The sequence below is a fragment of the Photinus pyralis genome, unplaced genomic scaffold (assembly GCF_008802855.1).
Source record: "Photinus pyralis isolate 1611_PpyrPB1 unplaced genomic scaffold, Ppyr1.3 Ppyr1.4_LG7, whole genome shotgun sequence".
NCBI lineage: Eukaryota > Metazoa > Arthropoda > Insecta > Coleoptera > Lampyridae > Photinus > Photinus pyralis.
Genome location: NW_022170738.1, coordinates 4,052,640 through 4,067,302, shown reverse-complemented (window position 1 = coordinate 4,067,302; position 14,663 = coordinate 4,052,640). Strand labels below are relative to the sequence as shown.

General features: G+C 38.6%; 4 protein-coding genes across 4 annotated transcripts; 3 read left to right on the top strand and 1 right to left on the bottom strand.

The window, feature by feature from the left end:
* LOC116176585 (ABC transporter G family member 20-like) lies at positions 1-2,798 on the top strand. Its single transcript, XM_031495217.1, has 8 exons — positions 1-260; positions 311-625; positions 676-877; positions 928-1,209; positions 1,257-1,797; positions 1,848-2,034; positions 2,086-2,174; positions 2,226-2,798. The coding sequence occupies exons 1-8, from the start codon at positions 40-42 to the stop codon at positions 2,702-2,704; spliced, it is 2,316 nt and encodes a 771-aa protein (XP_031351077.1). The 5' UTR covers positions 1-39; the 3' UTR covers positions 2,705-2,798.
* Positions 2,799-4,766: 1,968 nt separating this feature from the next.
* Positions 4,767-5,425, bottom strand: LOC116175338. Its single transcript, XM_031493410.1, has 3 exons — positions 5,215-5,425; positions 5,049-5,169; positions 4,767-4,970 (listed from the first exon to the last, which is right to left on the bottom strand). The coding sequence occupies exons 1-3, from the start codon at positions 5,303-5,305 to the stop codon at positions 4,853-4,855; spliced, it is 330 nt and encodes a 109-aa protein (XP_031349270.1). The 5' UTR covers positions 5,306-5,425; the 3' UTR covers positions 4,767-4,852.
* A 103-nt stretch (positions 5,426-5,528) lies between these two features.
* On the top strand, positions 5,529-11,976 carry LOC116175526 (ABC transporter G family member 20-like). Its single transcript, XM_031493688.1, has 8 exons — positions 5,529-5,773; positions 5,820-5,910; positions 5,959-6,293; positions 6,353-7,283; positions 7,333-7,492; positions 7,538-7,714; positions 7,769-7,855; positions 11,768-11,976. Exons 1-8 carry the CDS (start codon positions 5,565-5,567, stop codon positions 11,974-11,976), a joined length of 2,199 nt encoding a protein of 732 aa, XP_031349548.1. The 5' UTR covers positions 5,529-5,564.
* A 576-nt stretch (positions 11,977-12,552) lies between these two features.
* LOC116176981 (retinol dehydrogenase 12-like) lies at positions 12,553-14,663 on the top strand. The gene is made up of 4 exons (XM_031495823.1): positions 12,553-13,104; positions 13,149-13,478; positions 13,525-13,826; positions 13,869-14,663. The coding sequence occupies exons 1-4, from the start codon at positions 12,954-12,956 to the stop codon at positions 14,070-14,072; spliced, it is 987 nt and encodes a 328-aa protein (XP_031351683.1). The 5' UTR covers positions 12,553-12,953; the 3' UTR covers positions 14,073-14,663.

Here is a 14,663-nt window from a genome sequence, read left to right as displayed (position 1 = left end):
CTATAGGTCCATTTCTCTTGTTACAGTGAAAATACCGCAATGGGAGATAGGGTTGAACCTGTACCGTCAAACATTCCTAGTCCAGATTTAGTTGGTGTAGCCATAGACCGACCGCCCCAGTTGCAACACCAACAGTCATCAGTATGGGTACGAAGACAACAGGCCGTGTGCGTACGCCATGCTTTTAAAACATACGGATCAAAAAAGAATCCTAATCATGTACTTAGCAATCTCAACATGACAGTTGCCAAAGGAACAATGTAAGTTAATTGAAAAATGGCGAGGTTCTTACAAAACCAAACTTTTCCAGATATGGTTTACTAGGTGCATCTGGTTGTGGTAAAACTACTTTGTTATCGTGTATAGTCGGTAGGCGTAGACTAAATACGGGAGAGATATGGGTGTTGGGTGGAAAACCGGGTACGAAAGGTTCGGGGGTTCCCGGAAAGAGAGTGGGATATATGCCACAGGAAATAGCTTTATATGGAGAGTTTTCGATTAGGGAAACGATGATGTATTTCGGATGGATTTTTGGCATGGGGACATCCGAAATAAACGAACGATTACAATTTTTGCTCAACTTTTTAGATTTGCCCAGCCAAAGTCGTTTAGTCAAAAATTTGAGGTAAGGTCCATCCAAACTTCCACATAGGATTAACGGTTTGCGATTTTCAGTGGTGGTCAACAGCGTAGGGTTTCCTTCGCCGTGGCGCTTATGCATGACCCCGAATTGTTGATATTGGATGAGCCCACAGTTGGAGTTGATCCTTTACTTCGGCAAAGTATTTGGAATCACTTAGTACAAATTACAAAAGATGGAAATAAAACTGTTATCATCACCACACATTACATCGAAGAAGCCAGATCTGCTCACACTGTAAGTAATCAAGCAAAATTGTTAATCTACTAAGACGTATTATTCTCCAGATAGGACTAATGCGCTCAGGCAAACTTTTAGCAGAGGAGTCACCGCATGTTCTTTTATCAATGTATGGATGCCAGTCGTTGGAAGAAGTGTTTCTGAAACTTTCCAGAAAGCAAGGACAAACTAATAACACTGCGGATTCCAATATTAGTAACAATATTAGTCTAGCAACTATGAACTGGGGCAAGAAAGATTCGATCTCTGTTACCGAGGAAAGCGGAGTTGTAGGCCTTAATTTCCATCAAAGTAAAGAAGTACTGTTACAAGACGGAAGTCTCTTAGAGGTACCACTTTACTCTACGCGCATCGGTATTGCTAATGAATATTTTAGATAAATGGCGGAACATCACTAACACCACCAAAGTCACCTACCACTGAATCATGTGATAATTGCTCTGATTGTTTGCACATTACCACCGTGGGAAAAATGCGAGCGTTACTTCAGAAGAACTTTTTAAGAATGTGGAGAAATGTGGGAGTTATGTTGTTCATCTTCGCGCTACCCGTAATGCAAGTGATTCTGTTTTGTATGGCTATAGGCAGAGATCCTACCGATCTGAAACTCGCAATCGTTAATCATGAAATGAGCTACGTCAATATGTCATATCAAAACTGTAAATATCAGCCGGGCTGCAAGTTTAGCAATCTCAGCTGCAGATATCTAGAAAATTTAAATAATAACACAATACATAAGCTGTATTATCCCGATCCAGAATCGGCGGTCGATGCAGTTAGGGAAGGGAACGCTTGGGGTGCACTTTATTTCACGGAAAACTTTACCGACGCGTTAGTGGCGAGAATGGCACTGGGAAAGGATGCAGACGAAGAGACCTTGGACCAAAGTGAAATACGGGTGTGGCTAGATATGTCCAGTAAGTTACCAGTGTATGTAAATTTATTGAGACTAACGCTTCTTTTACAGATCAACAAATCGGTGTCATACTTCAAAGAGATCTGCAGCTTTCGTATCAAGACTTCGCCAGAGAACTCCTAAAGTCGTGCAACCAAAATCCCAAGATTGCTGAAATTCCTATTTCGTTCAAAGAACCACTTTATGGATCCACGGAACCGTCCTTTACAGACTTTGTTGCTCCAGGTGTAATTTTAACGTAAGTATCTTTTTAATTTCAACGACGATATACTGATCATTCGATTTTTAGCATTGTGTTCTTCTTAGCTGTAGCTTTGACTTCATCGGCGTTGATTATCGAGCGTATGGAAGGTTTACTAGATAGATCCTGGGTTGCTGGTAAGTTACATCTATGCGAGCTTGCGCTGACTCACATTTGTTCATTTAAAGGTGTTACTCCGGCCGAAATTCTATTTTCACATGTGGTTACGCAATTCGTAGTTATGTGTGGTCAAACGGCTCTAGTGTTAATATTCATGATTTTGGTTTTTGGCGTGGAATGCAAGGGAGATATCGGATGGGTCATAGTTTTAACGATTCTTCAAGGGCTGTGCGGAATGTGCTTTGGTTTTGTAATTTCAGCAGTCTGCGAGTTGGAAAGAAACGCTATACAGCTCGCCCTTGGCAGTTTTTACCCAACATTACTACTCAGTGGCGTTATTTGGCCAATTGAAGGAATGCCAACAGTCCTTCGTTATATATCTACGTTTTTACCGTTAACGTTGGCCACAACATCGCTTAGATCAATTTTAACAAGAGGATGGTCTATTGTAGAAAAAGACGTTTATTTAGGTTTTATTTCAACGACGATATGGATTGTACTGTTTCTTACGATAAGTTTATTGGTTTTAAGGTTTAAAAGAGGATGATATGTTTGCGGACAGATTTTTTGTATGCGGTGCTGACTATGCATACAGTTTTGTACCTATTTGTAAAATAATAAATATTGGATGACTTATTTAATTTTTGAGCATTTTAGTTAATTTATAATAAATATGTTTTAATATGTTATTCTTTTCTTTACGGGTAACTCTTTTTTTAGTGAATCGTTTACCAATGTTTCCTGTCAAACTCATGGCCCCCTCTCATAAATTAGCAACGAATACTTGAATCTATCCCTGATCGTAAAATAGATTTCTTTTATTTAATCCAAGACTATCATCCGAAAACTTCACCAGGTCATTCAATGATCAGGTATAAATATTATGGATTTGTAATTATCTGTCCACCTTATCAGCAATATGAAGTTATACAGGGTGTTTCCAAATTCGCGCATTCGGACTATGGGATGGTGTTATACGACAAAAACTGAACAAAAAGTTCCTCTACCAGTTTTCCAGCAGATCGCTATTTTTCGAGCTACCACCGTTTTAAAAATCTCTGCCCCCCTACGCTGCGCACTGGTTAAACTTAATAATAACACATTTTTAAAAACAAAAGAAGGTTCAAAATAAACTATAATTATGACGAGTACGTAATTACAACAGTTGTTCAAACGTCGATTATTCAAGCCTCAAGTGGCATCAGCATATCGTAATATTTCCGATTTGAATAATTACCGGCCATTATTTCGCAATTTGAATTGTACGATAATTACAGTAAATTGATTTGAACTATCTTTTGTTTTCGGGCATTTTCATTTTCTGATTTTTCGAACGACAACTCGAAAAGTGCCGGTCTGGTCAAAAACTGGTAAAGGAAGTTTTTATTCAGTTTTCGTTGTATAACACCATCCCACAGTCCCTGTGCGCGAATTTCGAAACACCCTGTATAGGAACGAACATCGACGTATGTTATATTAGGTTGTAGTACAGAATAGTGCCCCCACGTCCCCCAAATTGAAATGTACACTCTTAAATTACTTGCCTGTCCCCGCAAATTTTTTGTGTGCATTTTGTGACATCAAGTCATGACCTCTTTCATTATTATATTTATTTTCAATCTTAAACTGAATATAAAAACGTGCCCTGAATAATACAATAAATTATCAAGAATGATGAATACAACTGTACCTTTCCGGTTTTTCTGCTATTGAATGTTTGTGATAATAACTTCATGTCGATTTGCTGCGTTCTCTGTTTTTGCAAAAATGCCATTTGCAATTACACCTTAATTTAATATAATAATATTAATAAGAGCAAGGATAGTTTAAAACGTCACATTTTATCACAGTACTTTCAAAAATATTAAATGTGATCCGTGCACGTTGAGTAGTGGTTTGGATTAATCTTGTAAAGTTGAGCGTTTTGTAGACAAATTGGGTTTGAATATGCTACACATTTGGAATTTTGAGTTGAACAATGTCAATAAATTACGCTACAATTGATAACGTGTGCCTAAAGCGTCACATATTAACACAACCTTCTCAAAAATTTGATTTGTGATCAGTGTAATTACGCTACTCACGATCATCATAACCATGGTATAATAAAAAATCCAGGAAGAAAGAGCTAACTTCACTTTATGCCAAATTAATGTCTTGTCCTGTCAAATATACCAAACGAGCTCCTGGGCATGGCTTGGTTTAGCATTACGTATTATATGGGTAAAGCTCGGGTAAAGCTCAAGGTTACTGTAATATACCAACCTTGGGTAAAGCTATGTTCATTTTGAAATTCATGCAATTCGGTTCATAACTGACGGAGATATAAAAAGGTCTTTCCGTATTTTTTTGGCCTACATTGCGAATTCACGACCGAAACATATATGTACAGCACAAATATAAATTGATTGGGGAAAATAACATCTTGTTTTATTAACAAATAACCCTTATTCACTTTCTTAATAATAAACTTTAAAATTTGCTTGTAATCCTATAGTTCGTTTCACCAATAATTTAACATTTCTCATTAGGTCGTTAAGTAGCGGGAATTCCCACTGCAACATTTAAAAGAATAGGACAATAGCCCCCATTTAACTAAAAGTCAGCGGTTCTCAATAAAATTTTAATGTTGCAAACGCCAAATTGTAGTGCTCGTATCATTATCATCATCAGGTGTTAAAAATATAAACGAAAACTAAGTAACTTTTGTAGAATTAACTTGCTGTATGCACTGTGAGCAACAATCTGGATACGTTGCGGTACTATTACCTTCTATAATCTGAGTACAATTTTTATCCTCCAATCGGGTGCATCTAAAATTAAACCGTTCATTATAGTAGTACTGTATCAAGCATGATTCAAATTGGAAAAGCGGTTAAATGGATACCTACCCCATGTACAAAATTCCCTTGTCACCACAAATTGCCTGCGTACAATCTTTCATTGGTCGAAATTCCCCCTTTTTCATGACTTCCATCTTAGGGTCAACACTGTGGCATTCGTCAACAGTTTCTAAAGCAATATGTGATTACAGAAGCAAGAAAAAGTATTCAACACCTTTTGTAAAATTAATGTATTCCAAAGCATACCAGCTGAACACTTTAGGAATTAAAACCACTAGAAGCGTCCACAGAAGTAGTAATTTCATAGTTTAATAATTTCGAACTCAAATTTATCAACAAATCGATGTTAATTTAGTGAATCTTTACAACTGGGTTAATAGAATGTTTGCTAATATGTTTGGAGGTCACCGCCGATAACGTTTGAAGATAAACATTGATTGATGCGAGAGTAACAGTAGGCTTACATCATCACGTCGGCGCCATGGTTATCATAGTACTATTACTTTCAATCACCTGCGTTGAGCAAGTGTCACAAACAAAAACGTCAATGTCACTACGACTTCAATGGAAGAGAAGGAACTGGCTACCACCCATCTGCCGCTCCCAGAACCGGCGAGAGTTCGATCCTCAAGAGTGATTCAACCCGCAACACTTCACAAAAGAATAATTCATCCGACTATAGAAATCACGGACGGATATAAAAACTACGGATATTGGCGCCATTGGCGTCCCGTCTTGAATAACGTTAATATAACCGTTTATGAAGGAGAAATGTACGTAGCAGAACAAAACAGAACGTTTTACTAACTCATTATGTAGATATACGCTTCTAGGGCCACAGTGCTGTGGAAAAAGTTCAATACTAAACATTATTTTAGGGTTTACAAAACTAACGGCGGGTAGTGTAAAGGTAACCGTGGGGAGAACACAAATAGTAATTTCAATTGCTTCATCGTAGGTATTTGGCTTTGATCCTGGACATGAACTAAGTGGAATACCAGGAATACGCGTTGGGTACATACCGAAATCTAGAGGTTTATACCAGAATTTCACTGTGAACGAAACTCTTCATTACTATGGCAGGCTGCTTGGTCTGGAAAAGGAATACATTGGAGAAAGAATTTACTTTTTAGTAAAGCTACTGAATCTGCCACCGAAAGAACAGCAATACATAAAATCCTATCCCGAAGGAGTTCAAAAGCAGATATCATTTGCCATTGCACTTCTTCACGAACCCGAGTTGCTTATTTTAGATGAGCCATGTGATGGTCTTGATCCAAAATTAACGCGCAGGTACGCTATTACTGTGCGCGCAAGTATCGGTGCACAGGTATAAGTTTAGGTCGTTACAGCATGTGGGAGCATATGAAACTTTTGTGCAGAGAAGACAAGACTATTCTTACAACAACTCAAACATGTGACGAGGCAAGATGGGCTGACAGACTAGGATTTATGAGAGACGGCCAAGTGTTACTAGAAGGTAACCCGAGAGAACTATTGACGAGGTTTAAGGAGAAAACACTAGAGCGCTTGTACTGTAGAACGTATATATCAGACCCCCAAAAGATCCGGGAGTTCGAACCAGAAGAGGATGCCCCCGTGGTGATTATTCCACGTAGCTCCTCGGCTGGTTTTCTGTACAGCGGGGAGGAAACAGTTGAACATATACGACAGTCAGTTCCTCGCGAACCAAGACCACGAATGCATGAACCTTTCAAGCAGATACGCGATTGCTACAAGAAACTTAAAAAGTGGCACGTGCTCCTTAAACGCGATTTTACGCTTGCGCTACGAAATTATGGCTGGCTGCTGCTGTTTTTAGTTGTACCCACTCTATTTCTGCTTTTATTTTGCACAGCCATAGGCACGGATCCGCATTCGTTACGTGTGGGTAGCGTTAATTACGAATGGAACAGTTTTCCATGTAATCAGTTCAAACTGGTCAGTTGTAAACTACTGACCTCTGTCGATCAGTATATCATCAACATCCGCCATTTCGATTCAGAGAAAGAAGCGTTTGACGCCGCAAAAAATTTGGACATATTGGCAATTTTGGTGATCAACAACACTTGTACAACGTACTTTGAGGAATTTATCGCGGACATGATGCTTGGCACGCAAAAGAAGATGCCTTATCCACCTATTGTCCTATATCTGGATACGACAAGCAAAATAATCTCCAGTACAATTGAATTTAGTATTTCTAGTGCTATAAAAAGTGTACTACTGAAAAGCTATAAGATGCAACGCGGAGATGATTTCAGTTTGGAACAATTTTTAATGGTAACTCTAGGGCGATCTGCTTATAGATTGTGTTGATTTCTGTTAGTAGATTGAAAATCCTATTTTTGGAGCAGCAAATACCCCCAATGTGGAACACATGGCACCAGGAATGGCACTTTCGTTTGTGTTCCACATAATTGCTTTTGTTATTGCTGTAAGACACGTTGTCTATAAACATGAATCAATTCCTTCCAGAAGTTACTTAGCAGGTAAGTAAACCTAAACTAAACTACGAATATACACATGCCTTCTAGGAATCAAACTGGTAGACGAAGTGTTTTCCTGCATGTTGGTGGGTGGATTATTTGCATTCATTCAAGCGCTTTTAATGTGTCTTATACTATACTCCATGTTTGAGATGACAATTATTGAAAATATTGGTAATGTCCTATTCATAATAATTTTACAAATCGTGTGTGGGATCTCGTTTGGTAGTATACTGAAATATAAGTTAATCTGCAGTGTAAATTACGATGCCTTTACAGGAATTTGTCTAGGAACTCTTTGCGACGCAACGGTAGCAGTAGGAGTGTGCGTAGTGGCGTCCTTTTTACTGACAATGATACTGGGTGGTAAGTGGAAAAGTACTTTTGCCAAATCTGATAAAATTATAATTTACAATTGTAACTGGGAATTAATTGCCTCTGCCGCCAAACGTCGACAAAACAATGGCCCATATGAATAAAAGTAAGCAAATGCAAAATTCAAAGTAGTAAATACTCGTAAGTGCTCCCTTCGCACTGGGCGACTTAGCAGCGCTGCTAAGCAGAAGGACAGGACGCAGTGCAGCGCCGCTAAAGAGACCAATATGAAGGGCAGTTACGAGTATTTACTTTGAATTTTGCAAGTATAAGCATTTGCTTACTTTTATTCATACGGGCCAATGAACCTGCAAATAACAGGGAAATACCTGGGTATGTGTGTCGACGCTAACCTCAACTGGAAATGCCACTGCCTGTGTTTAATCAAAAAACTTACCTGCTGTTGGCTAATTCGCTTTATCAAACAATTTATTGGGTTACATTATACGCTCTCCTACAACTATGCCGAGGTTCAGTCGAGATTGCGTAATGGGATTATTTTCTGGGCATCGTCTACATACGCATCAAAAGTGTTTATGGTGCAAAAGGGAATACTGGGCTGCTTGGTGGGTATTAAGAAATGGGAATCATGCAAAACCCACTTTATTCAGCTTGGTTTTCTCACTTCTCATTTTCGTACTTGAGGTTTTACTGTACATATACAAAAATCAACATAAGTTTGTGCGCAATGGGGACTTACACAATTACAACACAAGAAGGCAACGAGATTCCTCTGTACCGGTATCTAAACACATAGTACTAGCGGTATACCAAAAGTTATTGCATTTTGTACTGCTGTTCCTTGGAACCATTTAGACGATTTGGCCGGAAGAACACATGACATTTTCCGTGTGGGTAGATTTTAGAGGGGGTGGGGGTGATTAATTGTAAAATTTTTGAAAAAAACTAAATATAGCCTAGAGACGAGATCTGGGTGTCAATTTCGCATGATTTTAATCCGAGGAATCCAATGATGGCGCCATAAATGTATTCCGGATAGAAGAAGTCCATCAAAAGCCGCAATTTTTAGAAGATGGCAGACTTTTGGTCTGTCCCGCAGCGGGAGCTGTCCAGAGTAAGGGCTGCCTCCCATACCTGTGGCCGCTTGGACTACAGAATCTTTCATTATCTGACTTCAAGAGTCCATATCCATCCTTCAGAACTTGTAAAATTTCCCTTTACATGGTTTGCACAGCCCCAGATGTGACCAGCGACATACGCCATTCCCTTTATGTGGTCCTCCAATGCAGCGCGGGTTGGGGGAATTTTTTTTGTTTTTATTGATTAAATTCCATAAGCAATCAGAATTCTATGCTTATTATCTGTCATTATAAGGCGTGAGTAGAGGGACTCCCAGTGGAGTCAGCCCGCTATTGATCTACGAAATCTTTTGGCCATTTCTTCTTAAGGCGTCTGGGCGGAGGATCTTCTGCGAGAGGTGTCACGAGCTCGTTGGGGTGAAGTTCCAATGTTGTTTGATGCTTCGCAGTATATTGATTGATTATCTCAATCACGTAGGGAATATTTAGGTCCGAGTGAAGAGTTTGGTTGGATACATACCAAGGAGCGGCTGTGATAATACGGAGGGTTTTTGATTGGAAGCGTTGAATAATATGTCGACTTGCACAGCCCCATAACTGACAACCGTAGGTCCAAATGGGCCGAATTATACACTTGTATATCAGTACTTTGTTGGCTAGTATTAACGACGACTTCCGTCCGATGAGCCAATATAACTTTCTCAACTTTAAGTCCATTTCTTTGCGTTTTTTTGATAATGTGAGTTTTCCACGTCAACCTGCTGTCTAGATGGAGTCCCAAGTATATGACTTCCTTGGACTGAGGAATGGGTATATTATGGAGAGTGACAGTTGGGCAGATTTCGTGTCTGGTCATAAATGTAATGTGTGTCGATTTACTTTCATTCACTTTGATTCTCCACTTAATTAGCCACTGTTCTAATTCGTTTAAGTGGAACTGTAAAGAAGCTGATGCTGCGAACGGGTTTTCATTAACATGTAAGTATCGCTGTATCATCAGCAAATGTGCCAATTTTCGTTTGTTCTGTTGTAGGTAGGTCGTAGGTGTATAGGAGGTATAGTATAGGCCCTAGTATACTACCTTGGGGCACACTTGCATTGATGTCTTTGTTTGGGATATTTCCTTGCCATGCTTAACTTGAAATGTTCTATGAGTAAGATATGAACTTATTAGTAAGTAATACTCATGGGGTAGCGTTTTCTTAAGTTTGTAAAGTAATCCTCTATGCCACACTCTGTCAAAGGCCTGTCGTACATCCAGGAAGACAGCAGTACAAAAGTTTTTGTTTTGAAAAGCAGTTTGAATTATATTCGTTAAACGTGGCATTTTTGAATAGTTCAGTGCTGCGGTCTAAATCCAAATTGGTGGTTAGGCAGCCATGTCCCTTGCAGATTTTCATTAATACGTCGTTAAGATTAATTTCCAGACAGCTTGTAATTTGTTTCGGAGTTTATTGTTAAGTTGATTGAATTTCCTCTTATCTTCAACACTGTGTGTGCGGTGCCATTGTGCCCTTGCTTTTCTTTTCTCCTTTACAATTTCCATGATTTCGTTAGGAATATTGGGGCTATGGTTTTTTGGCTGGGGAGCGGGTCCAGCCCGCATTCTGTATCGTAGTTATGAAGTGGTTTGGAGCATGAAGTAAGACGCTTACTTTCTGAAGTAAACATTTGTTTTCGTTCCGCATTTATACCTGGACGTAACGCCTGAACAATATTCGCTGTGCTTGATTTTTTCCCAGTTAAATTTAAGGAAAAACAATGTTACTTCTGATTCTGTGCGCACGCTATACGGCTTTCCTGTGAATTCCTCCGCTTCCGTGTATACTGCAGTTGTAAAGAATTCGTCCCATGCTGCCCACACAGAACGCTAACCCTTGCCGCAAAAAATGATCCTTTACTACCGCCTTTAAGGAGATTTTCAAACTCCCAAGCTGAAATTAGTGTTACAGTATACGGGAACGCAGAAAAATTCACAGTAAAACTGTATGGTGTCCGCACAGAATCAGAGCTGAGATTGTTTTTCCTTCAAATTTCACTGAGAAAAAAAAACAAGCCTGGTATAATACACTTATTTTAGGCGTCACTTCCAGGTATAAATGCGGCAAGAAAACAGATGTTTGCGACATAGACTGCCATGTTCCCTGCGGCCCTGCATGCTAAAAATGTATGAGGGACGCAACAAAGAGTAAGGATATTGTATAGTTGCGATATAATTTACTACCGTACCTTTAATATTTACTCGTATATGTAAAATATATCTTCAGTGGTAATAGCGCAATCACAGAGGAAGGTCACTGACTATTTGGGGATCTTTCATAGCCTTATACATTTTGTACTTAACGCCATAATTTCTGTTTTTGATTTGTTATTTGTATTTTTATTAAATAAAATTTTATTATAAATTTATACCGGGTGAATATTCTAAAATCGTCAATCGAACATAGAGAATTAACATGGGAAAAAGGTTTGTTGTCGTTTGTCCCCATGTTAACTTAGAGCGTTTATAATGACACCGATCTGTCATCTAATAATAGGTATACGAATTCGTTAATAAACCCCCTAAGTTAACATGGGGAGCAACAATTGGCAAAAAAACCTTTTTCCCATGTTAATTCCCTAAGTTCGGTTTTGGAATATTCACCCGGTATATTAAAACTTTGGAATATCTTGGCAGTTATCTATGCAGTTATAAAATAATTACCAGTTGCAAGTGTAAATTAGTCCAATTCAGAAGCTTTGACCAAGAAAGACATGTTCAAGTAATTTGTTGTTATGAATAATTTCTAATTAATAATAAAATAATTACAACAATAAAATTATACCAAAAATTATTACAAATATGTATGTATACTTTCCGCAGGGATTCAGTGGCCAGTTGAAGCGCTTCCACTATGGCTATACATCGTTGGCTGTTTCCTGCCTTGCACCAAGAGCATCGAAGCATTACAAACTGTTATTCAAAGAAACACCCACATAAGCAACTATAACGTTTGGATGGGCCTCTTTGTCCCATTCTGTTGGATCATTGTATTTACCATAATTTATACAATTAAACATCGAATTTTTTAAACGAATATTTAGTGTTAACCTTTTAGTCATTTATAGCACTAGCGGTGATAATTATGTAATGTTTCTATATGATCTCGAATTTAAACTTAACTTAAATAATTTAAATATGTAGTCATCTCAATAGTTTCAATACTTTTATAAGTTTATTTTTTCACCCCGGTGCTTTTGAAATGTGTTAAATTCAACTTTCAACTTTTAATGTAATAATTCAACCCTCCGGTTGGTTGTCTTAACAAGGCTTGATAATAATTCGTTTTGAAACTTAGGACAACCTTTCCGGTTTAACCACCCTTCAGGTTTTTTCACTTGGCTTCGGCCAGTTAATAATTAAAAAACAACATGTTCGTCTTATTCGTCTTCAACGTTTGTAACTTACCGTTTTCCTGTTAAATTTCACATCGCCTGATGATGGCAGTACGCCGAAACTATAGTCGCTTTTATTTTTAAAAACTTCAAGGAATAAAAACTATATGGGGAAGGTTTAGAGAGTTTTGATCACACAATATATGTAATGTATTAGAAATAATACTTGAAATTCATACCTTATCAATGAGTCTTCCCGAATAGGGCTACTTATTGAAACAAGTATCGTGCTCAATACCTACTTACCATGGAATCATTCATCTACCAATACATATTTTATTCCGTTTAGGTTATTGAACTAATCAATAAAGATGTACGAACAAAATTTAATAATAGGGCGAACATCTCTGAAGAGAAATAGTAATTCCAAGTAGGGAACTGACCTGACCTTTTCACCGTTTTCGAATGAACTGTTGAACGTTAGTTACTATTGATTATGGAAATGTATATAAATATTTTAGCAAACTTTTTACTTCGTTTACAAGCATGCGCTTATTTCATACCGGTCTAGATATCGACTGCTAATATTAATTATTTAATGTTGTAAAAAATGAAAGACTTAGTTGTATCGCGCCCTTCTTAGCATACGTATCGCTCACTCACCAAGTCCAACCATGAAAGGACTGTGGATAACGTTGGGGATTTTTCTAAGTATCATTGCTATATTTATCTTTATTAAGCTGTACCTAGTTCTTACGACGGGTTGGGACAGAAGTCCCACTTGTCTAGTGGGGAAGACGGTCTTGGTAACCGGCGCCAATACCGGTAAGCCTTACCCATTAACATTGATACTAAGTTTAGAGTTTCAGGAATTGGTTTCTACACCGCCCAAGATTTCGCGAAAAGAGGAGCCAGGGTTATTCTAGCATGTCGCGACTTATACAGAGGGGAGGAGGCTAAAACCAAAATAGTTGAGGCAACAGGAAATTCGAACGTCGTGGTGCGTACCGTTGATTTATCCTCGCTTTCGTCCGTACGGAAATTTGCGGTTGAAATGAAAGCATCGGAAAACAGACTGGATATTTTAGTCAATAATGCCGGTACAGGTCTCTTTGAGCACACCTATACGCAAGACGGCCTAAGCTTATCAATGCAAGTGAATCACTTTGGCCCTTTCCTTCTTACAATTTTACTATTGGGTAAGAACTAACTTGTCACGATTCCTAAATCGTCGCCTTTCTGTAGGTCTATTAAAAATATCTTCTCCAAGTCGTATTGTAATGGTTTCATCTGAAGCGTCTCGAATTGCCAAGTTAAACGTGGCCGACTTAAATGCTGCTCCTAAACGGTATTTTACGCGAACCGTAGAGTACGCCAACACAAAACTGTGCAATTTACTCTTTGCCAACGAGCTGTCTGTAAAACTTAAGGGAACTGGAGTTGATGTTAATTCGGTACATCCAGGTGCTGTTAAAAGCGACTTCTTGAGGCACATCTCCCCGTGGAAACAACGTGCATCCAAAGTTCTCATGCAATTCTTTTATAAGGTAGGCGTGCCTCTTTCCAGCTTTTTCTAAACTAGATCGTAGAGTACAGAAGCTGGAGCCCAAACATCAATTTACGTTGCCGTGTCGAAGGACGTACTCGGCGTTTCAGGTGCTTATTTCGCCGATTGCAAGAAAGCAAAAATGCCTTCATCCGCTACGAATGTACATTTAGCAAAGCAACTCTGGGAAAAATGCGAAGAGTGTGTGAAATTAACGACCGAAGAAAAACAAATACTCCATCAATAACCTCTCTTGGTGTACAGTAGTTTTCAGTAACAAAACACATGTTTTCGACGTAACCATCGGAAGCGGTTTTTCTAAAAATTCAATCAATTAATCTTTATTTGTCTATAATATAAGTAGGTTTAGCACGTAATAGATACATTAAGAGAAAACATATATGTAGATTCAATATCATTAATACCCATCAGCAAGGTTTTATGAAGAATCGATCAACCGACACCGCTTTATGTGAGTATCTAGCTGAAGCTGCAAGGGCTGTAGATCGCCGGTTTTCAACGGCCGGCTTATTCGTGGATTTTTCTTCGGCTTTCGATACTGTTTGTCATAACAGGCTGATTGCCATAATGTGTCATTATGGTATCAGAGGCACTATCCTGCAATGGTTTCAATCGTACTTGAAGGATAGATCACAGTTGGTTGAATTGCCTAACGGGCAACGCGGTGTAGCTACGCCCATTCTATCAGGAGTTCCGCAGGGATCAATACTGGGACCGACCTTATTTATACTTTATAGTAACGACCTCATACCACATTTAAAAGGATGTGATGCCGATATTTTAGATACATCCTATGCCGATGATACGAATATATTAA

What these genes read in the sequence shown, in the direction of transcription:
- LOC116176585 (XM_031495217.1), top strand. Translation starts at nt 40, where the DNA reads ATGGGAGATAGGGTTGAACCTGTACCGTCAAACATTCCTAGTCCAGAT. An exon ending in ACAGTTGCCAAAGGAACAAT is followed by an intron (nt 261 to 310) that starts GTAAGTTAATTG and finishes AAACTTTTCCAG; the next exon opens with ATATGGTTTACTAGGTGCAT. An exon ending in GGTGTGGCTAGATATGTCCA is followed by an intron (nt 1,798 to 1,847) that starts GTAAGTTACCAG and finishes CTTCTTTTACAG; the next exon opens with ATCAACAAATCGGTGTCATA.
- LOC116175338 (XM_031493410.1), bottom strand. Translation starts at nt 5,305, where the DNA reads ATGAAATTACTACTTCTGTGGACGCTTCTAGTGGTTTTAATTCCTAAA. An exon ending in ATACATTAATTTTACAAAAG is followed by an intron (nt 5,170 to 5,214) that starts GTGTTGAATACT and finishes ATATTGCTTTAG; the next exon opens with AAACTGTTGACGAATGCCAC. An exon ending in AAGGGAATTTTGTACATGGG is followed by an intron (nt 4,971 to 5,048) that starts GTAGGTATCCAT and finishes GTTTAATTTTAG; the next exon opens with ATGCACCCGATTGGAGGATA.
- LOC116175526 (XM_031493688.1), top strand. Translation starts at nt 5,565, where the DNA reads ATGGAAGAGAAGGAACTGGCTACCACCCATCTGCCGCTCCCAGAACCG. An exon ending in TAACGGCGGGTAGTGTAAAG is followed by an intron (nt 5,911 to 5,958) that starts GTAACCGTGGGG and finishes GCTTCATCGTAG; the next exon opens with GTATTTGGCTTTGATCCTGG. An exon ending in CGTGTGTGGGATCTCGTTTG is followed by an intron (nt 7,715 to 7,768) that starts GTAGTATACTGA and finishes ATGCCTTTACAG; the next exon opens with GAATTTGTCTAGGAACTCTT.
- LOC116176981 (XM_031495823.1), top strand. Translation starts at nt 12,954, where the DNA reads ATGAAAGGACTGTGGATAACGTTGGGGATTTTTCTAAGTATCATTGCT. An exon ending in GGTAACCGGCGCCAATACCG is followed by an intron (nt 13,105 to 13,148) that starts GTAAGCCTTACC and finishes TTAGAGTTTCAG; the next exon opens with GAATTGGTTTCTACACCGCC. An exon ending in TCATGCAATTCTTTTATAAG is followed by an intron (nt 13,827 to 13,868) that starts GTAGGCGTGCCT and finishes ACTAGATCGTAG; the next exon opens with AGTACAGAAGCTGGAGCCCA.